Source organism: Periophthalmus magnuspinnatus, chromosome 14 (genome assembly GCF_009829125.3).
Source record: "Periophthalmus magnuspinnatus isolate fPerMag1 chromosome 14, fPerMag1.2.pri, whole genome shotgun sequence".
Classification (NCBI taxonomy): Eukaryota; Metazoa; Chordata; class Actinopteri; order Gobiiformes; family Gobiidae; genus Periophthalmus; species Periophthalmus magnuspinnatus.
Window position 1 is genome coordinate 30,605,945 of NC_047139.1, and position 24,652 is coordinate 30,630,596.

The 24,652-nt window shown below is 39.1% G+C and overlaps 2 protein-coding genes across 10 annotated transcripts; both read right to left on the bottom strand.

The window, feature by feature from the left end:
- Positions 1-229: 229 nt before the first annotated feature.
- Positions 230-3,496, bottom strand: cfap298 (cilia and flagella associated protein 298). Its single transcript, XM_033978941.2, has 7 exons — positions 2,984-3,496; positions 2,564-2,731; positions 2,324-2,391; positions 2,084-2,242; positions 1,551-1,682; positions 1,382-1,477; positions 230-1,287 (listed from the first exon to the last, which is right to left on the bottom strand). The coding sequence occupies exons 1-7, from the start codon at positions 3,120-3,122 to the stop codon at positions 1,177-1,179; spliced, it is 873 nt and encodes a 290-aa protein (XP_033834832.1). The 5' UTR covers positions 3,123-3,496; the 3' UTR covers positions 230-1,176.
- A 116-nt stretch (positions 3,497-3,612) lies between these two features.
- synj1 (synaptojanin 1) lies at positions 3,613-24,652 on the bottom strand. Of its 9 annotated transcripts, none has more exons than XM_055226757.1 (31): positions 24,595-24,652; positions 23,199-23,354; positions 22,928-23,014; positions 22,377-22,644; positions 22,062-22,287; positions 21,393-21,476; positions 20,806-20,826; positions 19,430-19,491; positions 18,625-18,721; positions 18,363-18,538; positions 18,197-18,278; positions 17,904-18,056; positions 15,992-16,157; positions 15,754-15,777; positions 15,214-15,405; positions 14,794-14,878; positions 14,137-14,277; positions 13,845-14,037; positions 13,614-13,772; positions 13,162-13,318; positions 12,945-13,071; positions 12,401-12,613; positions 12,236-12,314; positions 11,981-12,146; positions 11,410-11,589; positions 9,618-9,746; positions 9,020-9,061; positions 8,439-8,482; positions 8,172-8,361; positions 7,586-7,890; positions 3,613-6,781 (listed from the first exon to the last, which is right to left on the bottom strand). In XM_055226757.1, the coding sequence occupies exons 2-31, from the start codon at positions 23,320-23,322 to the stop codon at positions 5,801-5,803; spliced, it is 4,953 nt and encodes a 1,650-aa protein (XP_055082732.1). In that variant the 5' UTR covers positions 23,323-23,354; positions 24,595-24,652; the 3' UTR covers positions 3,613-5,800. The 9 variants fall into 9 exon arrangements, with proteins under 9 accessions (XP_055082732.1, XP_055082729.1, XP_033834828.1 ...); XM_055226754.1 differs by lacking the exon at positions 20,806-20,826 and adding an exon at positions 21,136-21,213 and having other exon boundaries at positions 15,992-16,148; XM_033978937.2 differs by lacking the exon at positions 20,806-20,826 and adding an exon at positions 21,136-21,213.

Here is a 24,652-nt window from a genome sequence, read left to right on the forward strand (position 1 = left end):
ATCAGACAAGATATTCTGTTGTTTCCCTTCAACTTGTGATTTGGTTGTGTTCTCGCAGTGCCACATTGTTTATTCTTGCTGGGTTTATGTCGACTGTGTCGAATTAGAAACTATGAGTCTGGAGGGCCAGTTATTAAGCAATGTCAAGTTATCTGCAGCGTAGCGTTACACCTGATGCAATAAAGTTTAACCTTTAAATAAAACTTGTCAAAGAGATCAGAATCAGAATCAGAATCAGAAGACTTTTATTGCCATAGTCTGTGAACACAGTTCACAAACTAGGAACTTGATACGGTGAAAAAGTGCAACATAAACACACTGAACAAATACAAATAAGGGCATGCACAAAGTTAAAAATGTGACTAGTCATTCAAAAATGTCAGTAAACAAGTACATTTATTATTTTTAATGACAAAAAAATCAAGTCAAGTTTCCATGTATCCAAAGTATCAAGACTGGAACAAGACTGGAACAAAGGTTATAAGCTGGTCCAAGCTCTTTGGTTTTGAGAGCTGTATGTGCCACAAACAGGACACAAAAAATCAGTGTAGTGTCCTTACAGTCACTGAAGACAATGCTGCTGTGTTCGGGTTACACCAAGTGTGAGGTCTTTGAAACTGAATTGTATCTCAATTTCTCATTTTACAAAAATTAAGTAAAATGCTCAGATGAGACATAACATAATTAATGACAGTAGAGATTCTCACACTTTATAAGCAATGTTTTATTGAACACTCATTTATTTGCAAACAGATGAATGTGTCATGAGTGAATGGCAAATGTGAGAGTGGATTTCCATTAGCTGCACTACAACTCAAAAACTGGGAAGTGGTGAGCCATTTTCCACTTTCAATGTCCACATCTGACAGGAAAATCATGAACCTAATAAATGCCAGGTGGCCATAAGAAAGAAGCAAAAAAATTGAGTAATAAAAAATACACTGGCTTTAAAACAGAATAAAACTAACAATGAAAACAAGTTTTAACAACTAAGATTGCATTTATTTTATAATTACAAATCCTATATGTCCTTTCAATGTTTTTTTGTGTTTTATTATAAGATCAGCTAGGGATGTGGGATCTGCATGAAGCCCATTTGTGACTTGTGTGCATCAGTAGTAAGTCAACAGTCAACACAGCATATTAGAGGCACACCTCATGTGGCAGTTTTAGACTTCACCTCGGCCCCCATTTGATGTTGGTTAAGCCTTGAAACTGTCTTTTGAGAGCTTGTCTATCCGACCAATCAGAGTCCAGGTAGCTGTCATCATCTGCCTCCTCTAGTTTCTATAAAAACATACTCAAAATATAATCTTATTTAGGAAAACTATTTGTGGGTCATAGAATGTTGCAAAAAAAATAACAATTCTGTGTCCCCTACCTTGAGCTCCTCTTGTCTCCTGTGGTAGTGCATCATCATCTGTTTGTGCTGTTCCTCTGTGATCATTGGCTCCCTCGCTGGCATCCCCTGGCCTTTCTATATGGGACAACAGGTGCATTTGTAACCAGTACATAGTACATTGAAACATAAAACCTGGGAGGTTTCTAACCTTTTGAATTTTAACCACAATTTTTGTCTTCTCATTTTTGCCTATGTAGTCCTGAAGCTTTTTCCCTCTCTGCATCTCTTTAGCAGCCCACCACAGCTGACACTCATCCTCAGGAATGACTTGAAGAGATGCCTGGAAGAGTAATGCATCACAGCAGATGAGGGAAGAATAAGAAAAAAATGACAGCAACTAACACCAGATTGATATATATGGTAAAAACATATATAATATGCAAAATCATTTTTTGTATAAAATACATTATTGTACAGTAGACAATCCTATGGGAAGAAGAGCTCAGGAAAAGATTACTGATTTATCCTTAGTCTGTTGGGAGAACTATTAGCTATAAAATAATAGGATTCAATTATTTTTTGATGATTCTGCTTTTTTGATGGTGTTGATGATTAACTCAAGCTAAAGGAATCTGTAAGATAACAGGTGTCTATGCCATTATGAGCAGGATTCAATCAATAAAAGCTTTTCACTGACCAAGGATATCCATAGATAGTTGCTTGTCACATAAAATAGTTTACCTGTGTTCCCGAAAGGTCTTCACGGTCCTCCATCTCCATCTGGATGGGGTCGTGTGGAGGCAGGCCCATGGGATAAACAATCATCACAGCTCCTCTCAGCTGGTCAAGAGCCTCTTTCACCATGTCCATGATGACACAGACATTAGCCTGGGCTTGTTTCTGTGACAGAACAAATGCAAATCTATTTAAGAGATTAAACTATTAACAAAAATAAATACTACTTTGTAAACATTACATTACCTTTGAAATGAGTGCCTTTGCTTCATCTACTGTTTTCATTAAAACTTCTTTCATTTTGTCATTTGGAGCTATAAAATTGTTTTAAAATATAAGAATGATTAATATGAATAATTTCTTTAGTTTTATTCATAATTGAGCTTTTACAACAAAAAAAGAAATGTAAAATGTAAATATTGGCACTGTGACTCCGCACATGCTCAGTGAGGATAAGCATGTACTGCATATTAAACAAAGGCTTACCTTGTCCATTCCTCCTTCCTATGTCATCCTTCCTCAGCACCGGACCACCACTAGGAACACACTTCTCTTCCCATTCATCTACGAGCTTCAGCTCCACAATCTGATCCTCTGTCAGGCCCTGCATATTTGGGGGTAAAGTGATGCCATGATCCGCCAGCTCTGCAATTTCTGTAGGAAGAGATGTTAGGTTTGTCACAACAAAGCAACATATGTAAGCCTACAGTAGTTGTCATGATTATAAAGATTATGTGAATTTCTCTTGTAATATTAATTTACATAATCAATTTATTGTTGTTTTGGCCCTTCTCTGGCTTTTGTCTGGTTTAAGGTCTGGCTAAAGCAGTATTTCAGTGGTACAGACTGATATCTAGGTTTTTATTTCTGGTGCACTCATCCACTCCATCCGGACACCATACTGACCTGCACACATTCTCTCCACTTTAAGCCTCCCATTGTAAATGGATGCAATCTGCTGGATCACAGTCTCCAGAGACGCGTCCACAGTGGTGTTGAACAAAAACTGGCTTTCATCTCCTCGTTTCACATGTAACTGCACCATTTTGCCGCCTTCTGTTCCTCTTTACCTGCTGGAAACTGGAAAACTTTTCAGGATCAGAGAATCGTGGAGCAAAAATGCGAAACTGATCGTTCAAAGTTTAGGACACGGTGTAACCATGGCAACTGCTGTAGATACTTCCAGAAAACATGACATGCTAACTGCTAATATGCTATAAACCTCTGGATAAAGTAAACAACTTTATATCAATGTGCAGACCACGGGGCTCTCAATGCAGCAATAAACATGTATATATATAGTATATATGCATACTATAATTAAATCTACCATTTATAATTAACGTCACGATGGCTAGCCATAACAGATCATGAGCATGCTACAAGTTAGCGGTCTGCTTCGTCGAACAAGTTTGTACCGTTTCATTACAGTAGCGCCATCAGGAGGACAAAGTGAGCACTGCAGACACGTCACACCCACTTATTGTGGAATTGATCAGAAATATTTCTCTAGCTACATAAAAAAGCTCCAGTACTCAGGTAAACATACATTTATTTTTGCATACATACAACACAAACTGCTTCTTACATAATGTGCAATGAGCTCTGCACATAAAATATAGAACCTTGATATTGACATGAATTACAGCTCCACGTTTCACAGGAATACATACAGAATATGTTCAACAACACAGACTTATTTACTATGGATTATAGTCATAAGAGGGAACACCAATCGCACAGAGGGAGCAATATTTCCTGAAAAAAATATTTTGAATATGACACAAAGCGCTGGCTTGTTATCTAAGTGAATGCAAATACTGTACCTAATGCACACAGGGAGTACACAACAGATGGGAGACAAGACTGAAGTGTGCATGTAAGCAAAGGCAACAATATACACCTACTTACATATGTTTTGAGTGCAGCCATTTTAGATTATTGTATTTATTCTACAATCATTTTAACAAAGCGCATAAGTGTTAACTTTAGCAAGTTCGTTCATAGATTGGATATATTGTTCTCCTTAATATTTGTTTCAGATGTTTAATTTATTAAAGAAAATGCCCCCACAAGCGAATCAGTTGTGGAATCTCAAACTCAATCACCCTTTTGTAAAACTATTGCTTTTTTTAATCACTGTCAGGTTCCTCACTGTGAATTTGTAAATAGAGAGAATACTAACATGCCACCCTGATACGACCTGGTCAAAGGTTTGGTAACAATTACTATAGCAGCTGTACAAGTAGATCCAAACAGAGGAGAGGAGACCCAACACACTGCAATTTAAATTACATTTGAAAAAAAGGCCAAGTACACCACACATACAGGAGACAACTGAAAATTATATCTGGGGAAATCCAAGAGTTAATCAGGAAAAAAGTAGTTATGATATAATGTCCATTTTGTATGACTCGTATTGAGAACTGCTCAATGGCTTTGTGGGTGGCCTTTGAAACAAAGGTCCTTTGTTTGATAATGTTAACACATCTGTATACAGTGATGCCTTTACCAAAGGGACTGAATACAGACTGATGTTTCTGAAAGTTTTTACGCATATACACAAGACGACTTCCTGAGGGAAAGACTCCTCTCAAATTCACTGCCATTTCAGCACACACTCAGCCGAGTATAGCATACTCAAATATACGAACTATATGGACCTCAAACACAACACTCGACTTAATACCACAGTGTCAATACAATTCTATAGAGACGCTTTTTAAAAAATAAATGTTTTTTTCGTACGTGAAATAAAATAAAACCTCTCATTACTGCAGCTATGTGCAAATGACATGTCCATCACCATCCCCACAGTAGGTGAATAAACACAGCCAAACTACTTGCTCTCCATTTACATTAGTATTGTATGCTGCTTTGGATCAAACTCAGGACCACAACTTTGAAAATCCTCAGTAAATAATCTGTATCACTGCCATCTACAATAACAAGTAGGGTATGGCATTAGTGCATTCCTGTTACACATACACAAATTTAGTGAATAGTTTCCATACTGAAAAGATTTTTATAAATAAAATCACTATGTATCACTTTTTAATATAGACCTACAAAATATATTTAGCGAAGCATAACAGCCCATTGACAGATTTTTATGTAGAAATGACCTTTAGTCTGGCAGCAGTAAACTGACTCACTGCTGTTGCTCAGTTCTGCATCAGCTCAGAGTCAAGGACAAAACCCAGTGCACACTAAATTACATTCATGATAAAAGGAAGCCTAACATTTTTGGTCACAAACAAATAAAACACATTACAGAAAGCAGCAACAGTAAATGTACAATTATATGTAAAACCTGCAGTGCATAAACTCGTCAAATCCAAAATGTGTGCATGTTTGAGCATGCTAATCAGAAATAAATTGGGTCAAATAAATATATATAAGATACCAAACATTGAATCCAGTGCTGATATTGCACAGTTGATGTGTATGTATAGATATTTGATATACTGCAGACACAGGCACAAGTTTGCTGCAGAAAAATTAAACATTAAAATGATTTGTGTTAAATATATGCATATATTGTGGAATGAGCAGCCATATTTGAAACATTTAGTTGTTACTGTGATACTGAAACCCTTTTTTCATGAGTAATAACATGATATACTAAATACCGTCGCTTTTGTACATAAACACACACATATACACATGATAATAGATCTATACATATTATAATCTGCATATGCCCTTTATTGGATACTGGACCTATCGCTCTGTGGGCTCCTGTGAGAAGAAAAGGCCATCACTGGCTCCATCGAGGAGCTTTGGGACACTGGCTGCAGTTCTGGTTGGGACAGGAGGCGCAAGATTTGGAAATACTGAAGGAGTTGAGGTCAACCAATCTGGTTCTGAGCCAAAAACAAAACGAGATGAAGGTTCAGTCTGCAAGCTTGTGGGGACCACAGGGGCTTGAGGTGCCATTTTTGTTGGAAATGCTGAATCATCATCAAATGTGACCCACTGCTTGTTTGGTTTTGCAGCGATGGATGGCTGTGGCTGGCGAGAGGGTGCGAGAGGAGGAGGGAGCGAGGAAGGAGGAGCTAGAGGCAGACTAGGGGCAAGCGGTACAGATTCGAGAGCAAATAATGGAGCAGGAGTTGGATTTGATGGCGATCCAAATAAAGAAGCTGATTTTTGTAACTGTAAAGCCGGCGCAGGGGTAGGGACAAGAGGCTCGGCGAAGGCAGACATTGTCCTGTGAAGATTAGCAGGGCGATGGACACTAAAATCTGGAGTGACCGATCGGCGTGGTTCCTGTTGCTGGACTAGGGGGCCAGTGAAGGGGTTGGTGCTACTGGGTCGCGCTGGTAGCGGCTCGGTGGGCAAAGGACCAGGAGATGCGCGCAGGGTCTCCTGCGAGCGACTCCGCGACGGGACCGGTGGAGGAGGAGGAAGCAACACAGAGGTGAAGGGAGATGGTGTGGAGAGAGAGGACGAGGAGGAGGAGGACTCAAACTGGTCACTAAAGGCTGAAGATTGGAGGGAGAACGAGGAGGGGAAAGTGTTGGAGGTGGAGGCCGAAGAGGGGAGTGGTGGAGGGCAGCGCAGAGAGGAGCCCCGTGTGAGGGACTGTGTGTTCTGCCATTTTGAGGAAGAGGAGGAAGAGGACAGGAAGTCTGATGTGAGGGCTTCAAAGGGGTCGGGCTTCCATTGTGCTTCTCTTTGGATTCCATTCAGTCCATTGGTCTGAAAATAAAAAGTCAAAAATGGTCATTCAAATCACATAGATGGGTAACATGTGGGTACTATGGAATAATACCTAGAGGAGATTCTGTAAAATGTAGCGACAGCAATGCAATTTTAGAATATTGTTAAGCATTACCAAATGCACAACATTTACAATAGGCTCTACTACTCCTACTAACACATGAATCTCCACGAGGTATGGTCATACAGTTACTAATGCTAATTCAAAAATCATATCACTGACACATCAAAAACAAAAACCGAGTATAAAATGAAATCATGTCATATATGCTCACACTTAATGAGCCAATATGAAAGGACCTTACAATGCCAAGACATATTACTATGATATGAGAAGTTGCAATACTCTTTTTGCCACAGGCCAGTGATTAAACAATACAGTTTAAATGAAAAAAACATGGAAAAGGAAGGAAAACAAATCGAAAGGGAGGAATGTGTGGTCATTGAACCAGAGGGCTGAGGTGCTATTTAGGATGAGACGAGTTAATGTTAAGTACCTGTCACCCTGTGGGCTTCTCCGGCTTGTGAGAAAGAGACACATGTTTTAGAAAGACAAAAGCAGGAAGAAAGACACACTACAACAAAGCAGCAGCAAAACAAGAGGCAGTGTTTAGGCAAAAGCTTGAATATGCAGATGTTAAAAACTCTCTTAACCTTATTGTTTGTCATAGTTTTATAAAATATAATGGGTTTTATATTGTCTGGTATTCCTAATACAGTCCTGAGTTTAGTGTCTGACCTGGTAACAATGTGAGAATGAAATAACATAACGTAAAAACACACCTGTGAAGCTGGGGCTGAGTCAGATTTAGAAGTGTCCGGTGGCAGGGCGTGATGAGAGCGGGACCTTGGGGGAGGTTTGGGGGAGGCCAAGGCTTGTGAGGATCCTGTCTGGGCAGGGGCAGCAGCAGGGGGCGGAGTAGCTTGTTGAGGCTGCAGTGGAGTTGGGAGTGAGGGCTGCATGGGCGGGGGCAGCTGCGGCTGAGGGGCACTGGGCTGAGGCTGCATGGGGGTGGGCATGGAGGAGGCAGCCGAGGGTCTCGCGGGAGCAACAGGCCCAGGAGGAGGAGGTCCAGATTGCTGAGAACCTGTCAATAATGACAACAGAATCAATAGGTGTTTTACATGGCCCTTTGTGCCAGAGATTTACATTTATATAGGCTTGTTTGACTAAAAGAAGAGCTTCCCCCTTTTTCCTCAAAGATATACACAAGGCAAAGTTGCAGTTCGTCAGATAACATATATTGAAACCTAAGTATTTCTATTCTCAGCTGAGGGGTAAAAATACGTATTCTATACATTCTACACGCCAATAAGAAGAATTTGTTTTCCAAATGTCCTTAAATAACCTTTACAAATACCCTCTTACCCGGGGGCAGATCAGGCTGTTTGGCCTGGGCAGTGGGCACAGGTCTCGGTGCACCAGGGTGGGTGTCTGGAATGGGCCGTGGTGCCCCAGGATGAACCTCTGGGATGGGTCTGGGAGCTCCTGGATGAGAGGGAGGGGGAGGCCGAGACTGTGGAGGCATACTGATCACCCCAGCACGCGGAGGGATATTCTGAGGGGAGCAGAAATGTATTTGACTTGTTTCACTAATAATTTAAATTCAATGTAAATACAATCATTCAAACTTACAGGTCTGGAAGGCCCAGGTGCTCCTGCTGCTGTCTGGCCTCTTCCTGAAAGATTTATGATGCAAAAGAGCTGCTATAACTAATTTGTATGTAATGCCCCCTACTAAAACCACAATGCCAAGAAAGTGAATCAAAATAAAATAAGGCCTGAAGAATAACTTTTACATAATCCACAAATTGGACAAACGCCCAGATGAGAAACAGACATTTTTTGGCAGATTTTATTATTAATGATGACCCTGCAATTCCTGAGTAGACAGGAGTAGTACTTGGCTTCAAACACTACTTTTCACTTTCTGAGCTTGAAAACCCAAAAAAAGATGTCTTCAAAGTCATTTGGAACTGTACTGTGACCAATAGAGTAGAATCTCCTTTACACACAAACACACTGCTCTTGTGACATTAGAGATACAGCCAAAATTCAGTCCATCCCAGAGTCATCTAGACATGCTTTCATAGCATGATGACAGATATCATTCATATGCCCCTTTGACCTCTAGACAAATGAAAAGCTGTCAACTTCAGTGCATAATAATCTATACACAAGATTTTCATATTTGTCAAGGATATATTGGGACTCACCGGCAACAGCGTCAGGGCGTTGAAGAGAAGGGCTTTTTGCTCCTTTGCAGCACAAAGGAAACCAGCGCAAACCAGATTATTATTCATTGAAGTCCAATACTACCAACTAGGAGTAGGATATTCCCATAGACTACAGGTTCAACTAGGGAGGGGTAGAGGGATATTTCGACTTATCTTATACCATTACAAAACTTAGGATAATTGGTTGCATATTTCCAAACAGATTATTCCAACCTCATTTCAAACTTACCTTAAACAGGCCTAAACAATAGTCACAGTCTACATTCCACCATCAATATCAGAACAACATTGATGAACAATTTTAATCTACAGATTTCTGATGGTGGTGACTTGAGCTGTTACCTTCACTGCCTTTTATATCAAGAGGTGGGTTGACCGACACGCCAGAGTCTTGAAATCAAACAGTTGACCAATTAAAAATCAAACACAACTTTCTAATCTAGTTTACTTTATAGTATGGTACAGACAATTTTACCCTATGTAATATAGGCCTCTTTTACACAGTAGCATTCAAAGACTGAGCCCCTACTCTACTGACCTCCCAATCTGTGTCAGAGTGTGGTGTCCAGTATTGTACCTGAAGGAGGAGGTGGGCGCTGAGGAGGTGCGGGTCGAGCAGGGGGGGCATTAGGACGTGGTGGAGGAGGGCGTTTGGGCTCCATAGCCCCAGCTGTGGGTGCACCAGGCTGGAAGTCAACAGGAGGACCTAACAATAAATGCACAGAAAAAACAAGGTTAGACAAAAACATGATTAAATTCTACAATAAATAATTTGCATACATTATAATTTGAATTTACCCAAATCCAGTCACCCAATACAAAATTCTAATTAACATCAATCCAATCAAATGACACAAATCAATAAAGACTCAAATAATGCATATTCAACATATGCATTTTACTGATGCACTGCACAGTGCACTTTACCTGTACTTGACCGCCTGCGTCTGCGTAATGAGGATCTTACATCTGCTTCCAAACATTACAAAAACAACTGAGTAAATGTTCTTTACGTGTGATTAGCACAAAGTAAGTACAAAAGCAACCATGTGAACTGTTTACTAACTCACTACAGACAGTGGTTAACTATTATAACCACAGATATGGCCAATGTCAGTTTAGACATGTGGGCATACACGAAGATAAAATCCCGTTATTCAAATACTGTATGACAAAACATCTGAACACATACTATTGTATAATACCAGACAGTTACTTCTGACACACTTTACCTGACTTTCGCCTGCCAAATGTGGGACTATCTGTTTCAGTGAAGTAAACATTTGTTTAAATGATGTAGTATAAGAAACCAGTAAAACTACTGGATCACGACACAAGTTAAAACAAAATATATGCTTGTTATATCTTGTCAAATTCATATTGTGGACAATCAAGTGATGCTGTAAAGAGTGAACTAATACACAGTTTTACCTATTCTCCTAAGCAAGAAGTACACTAGCCACTACAAAGCATCACAAAAAGTCCAATGTTATGTTGCTCATACTAACAGCAATGACAGCAACCACAAATAATAAACAAAATAACAATGCACAACAAGTAAAAAGCCAGCCTAAACCAATACAGGCCATCTGATACTAAATGATTCCAAATTAATTTACCTGACTGGCGCCTGAGTGAAGGACTGAAGTCTGTTTCCACATATTTATAAATAAAAAAAATAACTGTATTTAACATTTTAGGTCAGCAGATAACATATTTTCAGTCCCTGTGCAGCAGGTAATATGCTGTAAATATAGAATCCATTTCCATACAAAACTCACAACTAATATCCTAAACAATTGCCACAATGGCATTTACCTGACAGTCTCCTGTTTGGTGATAGACCCACATCTGAATAACAAAATTCACAAAACACAATTAATAGGTATTCTAATTTACTGCATATGTTTACAACCCAGTTACAAGTGAAAAGCCACAATTATAATGGCAAAGAAGAAGTTGGTAGAGTTTTTAACACAAAATTATTTAAAATATATAAACTATTCCACTTTTACTTAGGATATACTCTAAACAGATTTCACCGTGCAAATTTACCTGACAGCCTCCTGTTGATTGGCAGACCCACATCTGATTTATGCATTAACAAAACACAATAATACTTTAACATTTTTGTGTGTGTGTATGATCAAAGCGGCTAGCAGCTCACTTACACCTAAAAAGCCACAACAAGCTTTCTCAGTCTAAACAGAGCTCAAACCACACAATGTTGTTTACCTGATAACCTCCTGGGTATGGATGATGGACACATGTCTGCTCCCATGAGTTATGAACAAAATTTAAGTTCAGTTTCTCCAAATCTGTGGTCAGATATGAGTAACAAAAAATTAACTACAACAAACAAACAATACCTTGTGAGGGTCTGGTGGGCTGGGCAGCTCGGTTGGGTCGGCTGGGGGGGGCCGTCTCTCCAGTGGGAGAGGGACAGGGACTGCCGCGAGGGGAAGGCAGAGGGGATGACCCAGGACCCACACCTGCTCCGGGCTGCAAGTGCTGGGGCAGAATCTCCTCCACCTCCTCGTCTACTTCACCTGGTAGACACAATGGACTATTATACATAGTAGTAATTGTAGAAAAACTGAGAAAAAAAGTAACATCATGCAGTAGTAGATCATTAACAGTTGCAAGCAGTTTTCAAAAAGGTTCTAAAGAATCTGTTGATCTGATCAGTTAATCTGATTAAATTGTAAAAGCAGCAGTTTAAAACTAAATCAGACTGTAGTGTGCTATCTGAATCCACTAATAGGGTATTTTATTGATTGAACATAGAAGAAAGAGCAGTAAGAATTTCTAGAATTGACTGAAGGTTGGCATCCATCCATGCTTCACGTTAGTGTAAGGATTTGTGTGATTGGTTTAAATAGCTACTCCTCATTTTTGTTATATTTATTGTTTATATTTAGTTTTACCATCCACCCTCACCCTCCATATCAAACTCATCGTCGCCCATGTCGGTGTCCTCGGCGAGCAGAGTGGAGCTAGCGGATGTGGGGATAGTACCACAGATCCTCTCCACACTCATCTCCTCTTCCAGACTCTTAATCCAACCCGGACTCTTCAGACGAATATCAATCACTTTACCCATGACCTACAGTGTCAACAACATATATTGAATAAGAAAAGATTCAGACATGTGGACAACATGTGCATAAATAAATTCAAAATAGACATATTTACAGAGGAAGCACTAAGAGAGAGAGCAGCAAGGGCAGAGTAACCTTCCAGGAAAGTCACCCACATCTTCTCCTCGACAAATCTAAAAAAGGACGAACAATGATACCACAATCACAATGACTTCATTAACAGGCAGGAAGTGTTTCAATGCTGAAATGTCAGACTCACCTGATCAGGATGACCTCACCAAAATTAGCAAACTTGTCCAGCAGCTCGTCAATGAGAGCATCATCAAAGTAGTCGTCCGGGCCAGAGGAGCAGAGGGAAACTAGGATGGTCCCATCTGGAGGTCCTTGAAGGGCAATGACGTCCTTGTAAACCTGGTGCCTCGCCTCAGGGTCCACTTCCAGGATATCCACGTCTATCAGAGCAACCACAGGCCTAAAGGCAGGTAAGCAAATACCAAAGGAGGTTTGTGTAAGAGCTGCGCCAATAATAACATTGTGTGATTGAACTGATCATTTGGTCTGGGGCTTTTTTGTCGACATGTCTACAGTCAATTGAGGTAATAATGCTGAGGATACTGAGGTAGTTAAACTGAAATATGTTTAAAAAGGTACATCTTTTCTACATCCATAAAACACAAGACTTTACATCACTGATCGTTCAGTGATGAAAAAGAAAATAGCATTTGACATATCTGTAGTTTTCCTATACACCAGGTTTCACAAGGATTAGTGTTCATCATCTAATAAAACACATAAACATTCACCTATGATCTGAAGTCTTGAGCTCTGCTCTGCCATAGTATTTGAGAGTCCCAGGGCTCCAGGGTTGATCCGGATCATCTTCACATTCGCCAGAGACAGATGCTGCTCCCACTACATTCATCTCTTCAGCTGCAAAACATCAACCACCGTTAGCACTCATACAAACATCGTAGAATACACCCTACAAAATATGGTCCTAAAAAGATAGATGTTACTCACCAGTTTGGTCAAAGTTCCATTTCCTTCTCTTCCACAGTATGCGGTCGGTCCAGGCCGGTGTGCGACACTTCTCACTGGTGTCATAGTCCTCAGAGAACAGGTCATACTTATAGGTCGGCGCAAAATCCAATTTGCCCTCAATGAACTCTTTGAAAACCTGAAACAAAATAAAAGTCATTAGTCATCATTTTAAATTCTTATTATTTTCTTGCTACATACACATATACACAGTTAATGTTGATATTTAAAGGTGATGGGTGATGTTTCTGTTGTTCTAAAAATAGCAAATTACCAAATAATGTATCATAAAAGTGTCCAGTGTGTTATACTGGAGAAAAAAAAATATTTTGCTTCTCTGTAAATATGCAATATATAAATCAGTTTATTACCCCATCCTAAATACAGCAATCAGGATATTTATGTCAAAAATGTGGTGTGAAACTTAAACTCACCAATCCAGCATTTTTCTGTTCAACCAGCTGGTCCCCGGCAGTCAGAGCATCCCAGTTCTGCTGTTTGATGAGCTCTTTGACCTCTTCATTAGGCAGGTTGATGCGATAGTTAAAATCTCCACACCAGAAGACATAGTCGTGTGAATCCAACAACCGGCCCTGATTATATTAATACAGTTTTAATTAAGCAACTGTATTATCAAATCATATCTTTGAATCATATTTTTGTACCATGGGGAAGCTGAGTTTGCGAGAGATTTCATTGTAGTCATCGTTCCTCTCTTTGACCTGTGATTGTCCAGCAGCGAAGTGGGAACAAAGGAAGCAGATGCTGGTGGTGTGAAACAGCAGGCGGATGGCCACACCACCTTTATTACCTGTTGCCCCACCCATTCCAGTTTTTACAGTATCAACAGCAACATCCCTGGATAACAGAAACAATTCATAACAATGCTGAATAGAATATATACAAATTAGCACACTGTAGCGTCATAAACAAGTAGTGTATGCACTGTTGTGATACCTAATGTAAGGTGCATGCTGTGGGCGGATGAATACAAACAAACACACGCCAACCAGCTGCTCTGAGGCCAGCAGCACGTATTTATGGTCCCGGGAGATATTCTTCTGTAGCTCAGCCGCCCAAAGTTTTTGATTTGTAGTACTGGTGAAGAAACAAATTAGCATTAACATTTGGTTAAGTACAGTAAATATAATAAAACAATAAAATGTTATTTTGCGATACTAAAACATGGGTAAATATTTATTAATTATTCTTAAACTAAACTGTTGATTTCCATTATACAATTCTCTTTGCTAAGCCGTATCTCAACTTTAAAGCTACTGGATTTAGTCTCATTTGCACAAGCAGTCAGAAAGCTATACATTATTTAAAGCTCTAAACTGGGAAATACCAATAAGGTGAAAATTGTGTCCAACAAGTAGTTCAAAAAGCTTGAATATGACCTTTAGCAACATATGGATCTGGGCCACTGCTGAACACACGCTGCCTCCATGTATGCAAAATAAAATGTAGCACAAACTGTTGTATGCAGTAGTATTGCCAAATCACTCAATACTAAAAAGGCAACAGTCTTTTGTGTAGCTCCTGGAAAGGTCTGTCCTATGCTCATAGACATGGGTCAGTTATCTCAAAGAGGAATTTAACACATTCACATACCTAGCACTGACGATGTTTCCAGCATTCAGTTCAACCATTTCCTCAAAACCGATGGCAAAAATGTCTATCGGGTTTACTTTGTTGTCTATAAAGAGAAAAACAAAAATGCATATTCAAATTTATTTTGGAATGAGCGGTCCTAAAAGTGCTGTACAGTGTATTTAGAGGTTGTTCACGTTAAAGTCTGGCTCTTATACCTGGATTAGCTTTAGTGTAATTAGAAATTTAAGTGTAGCGCCAAGTTAGAACAAGTCCTTGTTTCAGATATCTGTTCCACATGTTTTTCCTTATTTTAGGTTTATTTGAGTAGTGTCAGTATAACTGGATGTTTGGTGAAGTGTTGTAAAAGTCTGCTTGCCACTATTTTACATATACATACATAATAATATTTAATTATAAAATATGTAAATAATGGCATACCCTGGAAGTCAGGAAATCCTGCTTTCATGGGAGCATCTAGGAGCCAGTCGTTCAGAGTCTGGTTGCGAAAGGCAATGCTACGAAACTGTTTACCGCCATTCACATTCCAGGTACCAACACACACTCGGATCTTCTTTGGCCTGGTGTACTTCTGGTAGCTCTGACACATCCCCAGCAAAACTCTAGGGGACGCTGTGGAGCAGCGATTAGCATGAATAATTTGAGCAGATGCAATTTGTGAGTGGTTGGGAATCAAAGGGGTGAAGCTAAACAATATAAGGCAATGAGATCTTTTCTAGACATAAAAAAGAGGAGACATAAAGCAAACACAGAGTAGGACTGTTCCAACCAGGTCAACATTATAACTAACTTACCTTATAATAGCTTTAACAAAAATATAAAATTACACACTATTTTAGGGAGTTGATGACATGCAAGGATCAAACCAGAATTGGGAGTGACTGATACAATGAAAAAACTAAACAAAGAAAAAAATAAAAATGATGACACCCATTGGTTTATGTTGGCTAATTACTATACCTGATTGCAAGACCGGCTCAGTGACTAAGATTGTAGGCAAAAGGGGAGAGAAGGGAGAGAAGGGCGGGTTAACCAGTGTTTGAGCAGATAATGCCAAACAGAGCATCAGAGTCGGGTAATATAGCTGGGACACAACCCATCCTACTTGAAACAGGATTAGACACCTTCTACATTTTTGCTGTTAATGGAAGAATATTAACACATAAGTCATATGAAACTAATAAAAGTAAATAATTACCATAAAGACTGGAGGTTGTAAGTAGTGCTCGAGCCTTGTCTGCCAAGTCACTGTTCAGAGTAGAACCCAGTCTGAGGATGTCTATGGCCTCTTGTTTGGACGTGTCAAAGAAGTTGTTCTGAATGGTTCTGGTGACTGAGCGAGCACCATCTTTAAGCTTCCCAGCCTGAAATTAAAACATTATCTTAAATCTTAACTAAATACATAGCAACACACTAATGAAAAGAAGCAACAATAAGATAATGGGAAATCCAAGATGAAATGAAGTTTTTGAAACCAGAGCAGAAGATCAACACTGCAAAGCAAATATGGTGTCACTTATCTCAGGTAAGGTAATGTTTATTTTATTTTAACTTGCTATACAGAACCAGTTATGGTAATAATAAATCAACGATAGGTACCAATTTTAACTGGCAATGTAAGCCAAGAGAAAAGATTCGCAATAGTAATACATTCACCAACAATTTATTTGGATGCACTTGTACTATGGATGTAGTACAGGCCTTATACCAAGCAACCCCAAGCAAAAAATCATGAGATGACAATAAGAGCTGAACCCTGAGCTTTTGAACGATTTCAACTTAACCCAAAACAATAATCCCACAGAAAGAGAGGGGCGACTCAAAATGACACCTGATATTTTCACTTACCACAGGAGCAGAGTTCCAGAGAGAGCAGAGAGAGACAGCACACACAGGTTAGAAAACTGAAGCACACAGGCCATAAAATGTCCATGCAAAAACACTACTTCAATCTGTTATTTATGTTTACATTCTTCACACGCTTTACACGCACAACTCTATGTGTAACTGTCTATGTTCAAAATATAATATAACAGATCCTAAAAAAACTACTGATTAAAATTCTGTTTTAGGGCTCTCTCTCGTGTTGTACCTAATTGTGCACAATTAGATTTTTTTTCCAGAATCCTGCAGCCATATTCTGTATCATATTCACAGTAAGCCAGTGACATGCGGACAGAGCAATCAAGGCAAGCAGTGCTTGTCCAATAAAATCTAAATCATCGCGTGTAAAAATTATAATTAAATAGTTTCGAATTATATCCAAATAACCTTATTTCCACCTCACTTCCGCCTGTTTGAAGCGTGGTTGAAGTCACTGTGTCCTTTACTACATCCTCCTGGTGACTGAGCACACTGCAGCAACAGAGGTTCCAAAATCAAATTAACGTGTTGTCCTGTGCTACAGAGGCCATGCTGTGCCTTTATACTTCCATCCACGATAATCGGACATTTGAGAGATATCTAGTAGGTGCGCATGTGCAGCAAGAGACAACAACAGGAGCGCCAACTTTCAACACAAGTGTCTAAAAAAAATCTCTTTAAGCACCAAGTCATTGTTTGTAGCTTCGCATTTATAATGATTAGATGTTAGTTAAAAATTCAGGCAGTCATTTAATCAAATGCATGAGCTAGTCTCAGGGCTAGTTTGTGTGAAATGGACAATCCAGAGCAGTAAAGTGACAGGGGCTGGGGTAGCTATGAACCACAGTCTGGAAGGAGACGTCTGGTCTGTGACCTGTGTGTTTATGAAGGATCCACATTGTTGGTGGAATAATGGGACTATTACACATGTGTGCAATGGCTCATTATGTATTTAATATATCAGGAAAAATAAATATACTAATTTGCAATTAGTTTGTATAAAAAGTGGTGTTATTAAATTGTTATCGACTAAATATTGAGGTCCACCCCAAGTCTGCTTGCTTACTCATAAAAGCCACCGCACACTACAAGCCAACATAAAATCATAGACCATGATGTTCAACCATATTCTCACAAGCTTTAGATAATTACTGTTTAGTGCGCACAGATAGCGTCTTTATAATTCTGAACACATATTTACATGGCTTTCCCACTAGTAGGGCTGCACTCATTGACACAATGTGTACCTTGGCCTTTCCGTCCAGCGCCCCAGTGCCTGCATAGATTTTACTGACAGAGTCCCCGTTTTGAGACCACATAGTCCGGAATACTTCCTGGAACCTGGCCACCAGCTGCGGCTTTTCAGTCAGACCCATTTCCTCAAGCTGCTTTGGCAACATCTAATAATCAAAGGAATACCATTTTAAGGGAATGGAATGAATAAAACAAATCCATGCACAACAGTGTTTTTAAAGTATGGTGCTTTGCAATAATATAAATAAAGAATAATATGGTTTAATATGGCTATGGCTGCTCTTACCTCAAGGCCAAAAAAAGCTTGGACGCTGTTGGTTCTGTCCAAACAATCCAGACAGTTGGTTCTCATGGTCCCACTCTGAGTCCTGAGAAGCCAAAAATGTCAATAAAAAAAATCAGGACCTCTCCTCAACAGGTGCTTAAAAATGCTACATAAAACCTTTTCTGACCTGGTAATCCCCGTATCCCCTGAGTAGTAAAAGAAGCCGCACTCATCAATAAATTTGTTAAGTTGTGGTTTGAGGACACTATGCAGTTTGTCTGCTTTTCCTCCTCGAACATTTTGATGGTAATCAAAGTTTACCATCTTCACTGCTGAAGCGTGCTCAGAGGCTTTTAAATGGCTCTGTCAGAAGAAACAAACAAGAAGTATTTTAGTACCTTATCATAACTGATTACCAACATCGTCTTGAAACAAATTCTTGAACCCACCTGAAAAGCTTTACTGAGCATGTGCTCCCCCTCTTTGCTCCCCAGCAGGTTAATGATGACCTGTTTGCCGTATAATCTTCGAAGGGCGGTGAAATGTCTGGTAACGAAAGAGAGTGGAGAGGACAGAAATGAAAAAACAAAACAAAAGCAACATATTTGCATAATCAAAACCTCTTAAAAACAACTTTGTTTAGGGTAATTTTATGACAGAGCTAATGTCCAAATAAATTCACATTTAACTGCTCAAGCATCTTAAAATATAACAGCAGTGTAATATGTTCACAATTTTAACTGAAATTAATTGAAAATAAAACATTAACAAACATTATTACTATTACTATTCAACTGTATGTGTTTGTGGCTCTTGACAACCAAGGAATGTTAAGTGGAGCAATGTCCAGCAGTGTGTTCCTACACGAACAATTACTAACAAGACTAAATACGTGTGTATCGTCTGACAAAATATGCCATTTCATCAGCCTGTTTATATGTCATCAAAATAGACATGAGATAATAATCTGAGCATTCTCCTGTTTACCCAATTATGGTCATACAACTACCCGGAGAGCTCTGGTAGGAGATAAGAATGAAGCCAGTTGCATGTTATCAAGGTGGGACTTAAAGATATGGGTGACCAAAAAAGTTATCCTGACCTGCCCTTCACTGATCTTAAATACTGCTTTTTACTGCCGGTGGTCAAACTACCCACTAATGTGAGGCATTTTGAAACAAAAAAAACAGACAGTGCCAAGTTTTGAGTTTTCACATAACTGCACTATATACAACTACAATATTATTAAGGTACCTTTCAAAAGCTGGTGCATTTGCCTCAAATCCTCTAGACAGTTTGACTCGGTGAGAACCGACCTAGTGATCAGAGACAGCCAGAAAAGACAAAGAACATGCAAGTCATGATATCCATTTTGCAAAACAAATCACAGGGCAGCTTAACAACAGACAATGCAGATGGCAAGAGACCTGTGGAACAAATGATTTAAGACCCAACTGGGAACAGATTGGTGATAATCATCAAAGAAGTAGGAAAATAGCACGAGTAAACAGGAAAATCAGACACTAAGCAGCAGCAGACACCCCGCCAAATCAAGATTTTGTATTCCCATGTACTGTATTTTCTTTTCTGTTTTAAACCATGTACCATGAATAAAACAATGTAGTTGCATAAAAGCCTCAAAATACCATGCAGACCTGTACATGTTCAAATATGACAGTGCTAGTTTCACTTTGCCCGGCCCATTATTACACATGCCTTTTGTTCAGTAGTCTTTTAATAGTTCTGAAATCTTCCATTGGCATTTTGTGATTTTACCAAGTCTGTTCTTGGCAAGACTATAGTATTTTGTCCCATGCTGCCATTTTGTCACTTGCTCCCTTCTCCACTGTTGTGACGGTCTCTACTATGCATATTTAATAGTTTCCTGATGGTAACAGAATCGCTTCGAGTTACAAAACCTGCTCACATTTCAGCCTATAAGGCCTCTGGAACAACTTCACCCAAACTTAGAAATGTCTTTTAAAATGACAGCTACTCCACTACACTGCTGCCCTACAAGTTTAATTAAAGATAATCCCTCTATACACTACCAAAACTACTTTGACAAATAATACATAAACTAATTCTAAACTTATCTGAATTTGTCATTTCAGGGAATGTTCAATGGCAAGGAGAAGACTACAGAGCCACAACTAGCAACAAGGGCTAAGCACTAGAACAATGATTTGAAGAAGGAGAACTACATTTTTGTCTGAAAACAATCCCAAATACCACTGCTAACACAGCTTTTGTGAATTCAGTAACTGGTACTGAATATGACATTTGAAACGGTACTTTGTGGACTTTTCTGTTTGTGTTTTCACTGCCAAAAAAGTACCTTCAAAAACCTGCATTCTTACTTTGAGCCAAATTGCCTCTCCACTGACCTCACCTGTAAATTGACCTGGTGGTGTCACCTGCTTGTCCCCATGGAGACAGATCTGTTAAATGCCATACTACAGAACATTTTAGACAAAGCAATAGCATTTCCATGGAGACAAACAGGTGGCAGACCATCTAGAAAAGTTACATTTATGCACCTTTCATGTAATGTTTGAACAACTGCTGAACTTAAATCAGGATCATTTACATTTGACGGTTTGGGGGATGTTTTCAGACCAGGCTCTCACCTGACCAAAGATCTCTGGGAGCTGAGGAAAACAGAAGAATGGCCTTTACCAACCACTAGAACTATAAGAACTCTCCCCCACATCTGATCCAGTCCACAAGTCTGTACAATGTCAGTACAAGGACACATGCAGGCCAGTAAATTTATTTATGATGCTCTTCTGAGGTCTAAGTTCATACCGTAAATTGAATCATGAGTGACACTGATGTTACTGCAAATCAAATGGAGACCTACAATCTGAATCAAAGCCTTGTGTTTGACCTCTGCATTGCACAGAAGTGTAGTATAAGCAGCACCAACACCAACAAAGGCAGATTTAAACCTATTATACCAGATGGGGGTTCTCATCCAGGCCATTAGGGGTCCGATTTTCATTCAGTTGCAACAAAACACCCTTAATGGACTTTTTCTAGACACAGTGTTAAAGGATGTTACAATAACAGGCTTACAACTTGACAATAAAACTTTACAATTTCTAAGCTAAGCACTTCTTCCAGTATCTTACAGGGGATGTTATACCCAAATCAGTATTTATTTAACTAAGATTAAATAAATACCAATTTGGGCAGGAAAGGTAATATCTATTACCTGAATTCCAGGCTGTTCCCAAAAGAGCGGAATGGACCCACGGATCTGAATGAAGGATGACACTTTGTCGTCCAGAAAAATAACCTAAATAAAAAAATATATTTGCCACAAGTATTAATAATCAACATTATAGAGGTAAGACTGTTTAGCTTCATTATATATTGCAACATAATAGTAGGCACTCATGTGTCAGTAAACAAGAGGAAGAAGAAATAATAAAAGAGAAGTGAAGCACCAAGAAACTCTTCCACAGAATAGTCTGACATGGGAAATGTCAGCAGAAAAATGTAACTCTTGTTAACTGACTCTATTATTCCAAAAGCTGCCATGGGCACCGCCATCTTCATTCCTGTTGTATTATTTTGAATGGGGCAGAGCCATTTTAAAGCCTCCCAGGGAATCAGCCCATTGTTGACTTGATGCACAAGAATATACAACGTTTTACACAAATCAACCTTCTTTATATCATATTTTAGCATTCATTTCAATTCTCCATTGAAATAAAAGAGATTCCCAATTAACCAAAGTGATACCATAAAGAATTTGTGATTTAGTAGAATTTAGAGACAAATATGGGTGGGGCATAATAGTCCTTCTGCACAATGCAAACATTGATGCAAAACAGAGCTGAATAAACAGAAGATGTCAAATGAGCTGAATTGAACTGACCTGTTCAGTTTCTACAAAGTTGGCGACTTGTCCGTCATCATTGGTTCCTCTCACATTGAAGCGAGTGCCGGCTCTCTCTGAGCTGAGGCGGGAGAAGATACAGGCCTTGGCCTGTTTGTGGCCTGCATAAATGGTCCTAATCTCCACTCCTCCACACATCAACCTCAACAGCCAGTCATCACAGTTTACTCCATAGTGCTTTAGATGCAAGTGCAGGGACTGGTTCCTAGTAGAAAAGAAAAATCATAGCATTTAAACACAATTAAAGGAGTTACAATTCACTAATAAAAGAAAAAAAAAACGGCTTTCACCAACCAGAAGAAGCGGTTATCTGTGGTATCTTCCAGGATCCTGCGGTGTGCATTGAGGCTCAGGTCCATACTGACTCCAGAAGAAGACCAGGCGAAGTAAAAGTGTCCAGAGTTGAGAACCTTTCGCACCTCTGCAATACGCTCCTCGTCGGCTGGGTCATTGTTCAGAGAAATGAAGTCAGTTTGTGTAACTCGGAAAACCTCAGAGTCCTGGACTTTACCCACTGAGCTGCACCCAGACACCACTACCAGACTGTGGAGCATTGAGTCACCTGCAGGAGAGAGGTTTAAAGGTAATAACACCAATGTAATAACAGCATTATTTTGCACAATGCTGACAAAATACAAAAAACAATCTTAAGATTTAGTTGACATTATGTCTTTATCTTTTACAATCATATAATTTCCTTATTATGATAACAGAAATGCCAAGGTCAGGTACAGCGCAGGGACAAGCAGCTCATGAGTATGTAGTAAAACATCACCCAGATTAGAACAATTAATACAGAAAGGACTGACAAAAAAAAACTGTGCAGAGTTTACATGGTCACATACCTAGATTTAATCGAAGGACACCTAAAATTCCATATGCATCCTGGATCCTGGTATATGTGTTTTTAATTGCCTCTTTTTCTGCTGCAGCTAAAACAGAAAAAAATAAAGATGAGTTTTTCTTCATTATTCAGAATTTATGTATCTAGTTACAATTAAGAAAGAAATGACAGCAAGCTCTCTGTGTTATAAAGTCTGTAATTAAATATGTTTATATCATATTTCTATAAATGAACCATTAAATGATTACAGTGCAATAACTTTAACAACTTACACAAAACAGCAACAGCCCCCGACTCAAACATCAGGCATTCTTCTCTGCCCCTGGTCTCCACAATGACACTATAGGGGGGTGGATCCAGCTTGTGGTAAATTCGAAAGCCCTTACTGAAGGCCATTTTGTTCCCAGCTGGTACACCTATGCACAGATCTGAAAAAATATTCATCAAATAACATTGACAATTGCATCATTAGAAGTATGTTCATTAGTATCATCATGATTGGGACGAATCCTAACAAAAATGACATTTTGAAACCATATATGACTGCTGTATTTATGTTTTTTAATGCTAGACTATATTAATATTGCACTTAAAGCTGTCAAGATCACACTCTAGCACTGGTCTGTGCATTAGTGGCCCTGTGGCAATTATTACTTTACAGCTGATGTCATCAACATTCCCTGTCGGTGTGAAGCTAATTGTAGACACTGCTCTTTCTGAATCTCTGTTAGACTTTGATTTAAGTTTTACTGACATTACGCTGGGGGATTACGAAATACTTTCATGTTTCCTGTTATTACATACACATTATAATCTGTCGGACAATGAATCAGAAACACGCACTGATTAGTAATTTCTGGTAAAGGCACAAACTGTATAAATGCATATATGCATATTTATTCATACAGCCTTTACCCATAGACTGTGTATGTACATGTATACATACGCACATACACATATACAGAGTGTATGGGTAAAGGCTGTTAAGGCCAGAGCATTAAACATACACATACATATATCCATACATACAGAGAGTGTATGAGTAAAGGCCGTTAAGGCCAAAGCATTAAACAGATACACATACATACACACACACAGATACATATAAATACATACATATATATATATATATATATATATATATATATATATATATATATATATATATATATATATACACACACACACACACATACACACATACATACATACATACATACATACATACACATATATATGGGTGTATGGGTAAAGGCCGTTAAGGCCAGAGCATTAAACAGACCGTTGCATCCAAGCAGAGCCAGTCACGACACTAGAAGCAAGTGCAGGAGGAAAAGCTAAACGCCAGCATTAATCCTCTGATTTAGCGCTACTGCTGTGTTTTGCTAAACCATCTGGTGACATCCTGACAAATGTAAAGTAGTAGTTGAATCTAATGTCTGTAGGATACCGTAGAAAACACTTGCCTAGACTGCTGGTTTGGTTAATCACGGAGAGCGCTAAGACTGGTTAGCTTCTAACGATACCTGGACGGCCAAATAAGCTCTAGCAACGTATCCTGCAGTAAACTAACGAGTTTGAGAATATAGCCATCTTTATCATCATAAAGGCGCATATTCAGAATTAATTTAAATGCTGGATCATGACATGAGAAATAGCGTATATCACCTTTCCGTCCTCCCCCGCCGGGGTTGATACTTCGCTGTCACAACAAAATCCTTCCCCG

What these genes read in the sequence shown, in the direction of transcription:
- cfap298 (XM_033978941.2), bottom strand. Translation starts at nt 3,122, where the DNA reads ATGGTGCAGTTACATGTGAAACGAGGAGATGAAAGCCAGTTTTTGTTC. An exon ending in TTGTGGTTAAAATTCAAAAG is followed by an intron (nt 1,478 to 1,550) that starts GTTAGAAACCTC and finishes TGTCCCATATAG; the next exon opens with AAAGGCCAGGGGATGCCAGC. An exon ending in GGAGACAAGAGGAGCTCAAG is followed by an intron (nt 1,288 to 1,381) that starts GTAGGGGACACA and finishes ATGTTTTTATAG; the next exon opens with AAACTAGAGGAGGCAGATGA.
- synj1 (XM_033978937.2), bottom strand. Translation starts at nt 23,322, where the DNA reads ATGGCCTTCAGTAAGGGCTTTCGAATTTACCACAAGCTGGATCCACCC. An exon ending in GGAAACATCGTCAGTGCTAG is followed by an intron (nt 14,278 to 14,793) that starts GTATGTGAATGT and finishes TTTCTTCACCAG; the next exon opens with TACTACAAATCAAAAACTTT. An exon ending in CAGCATGCACCTTACATTAG is followed by an intron (nt 14,038 to 14,136) that starts GTATCACAACAG and finishes TCTGTTATCCAG; the next exon opens with GGATGTTGCTGTTGATACTG.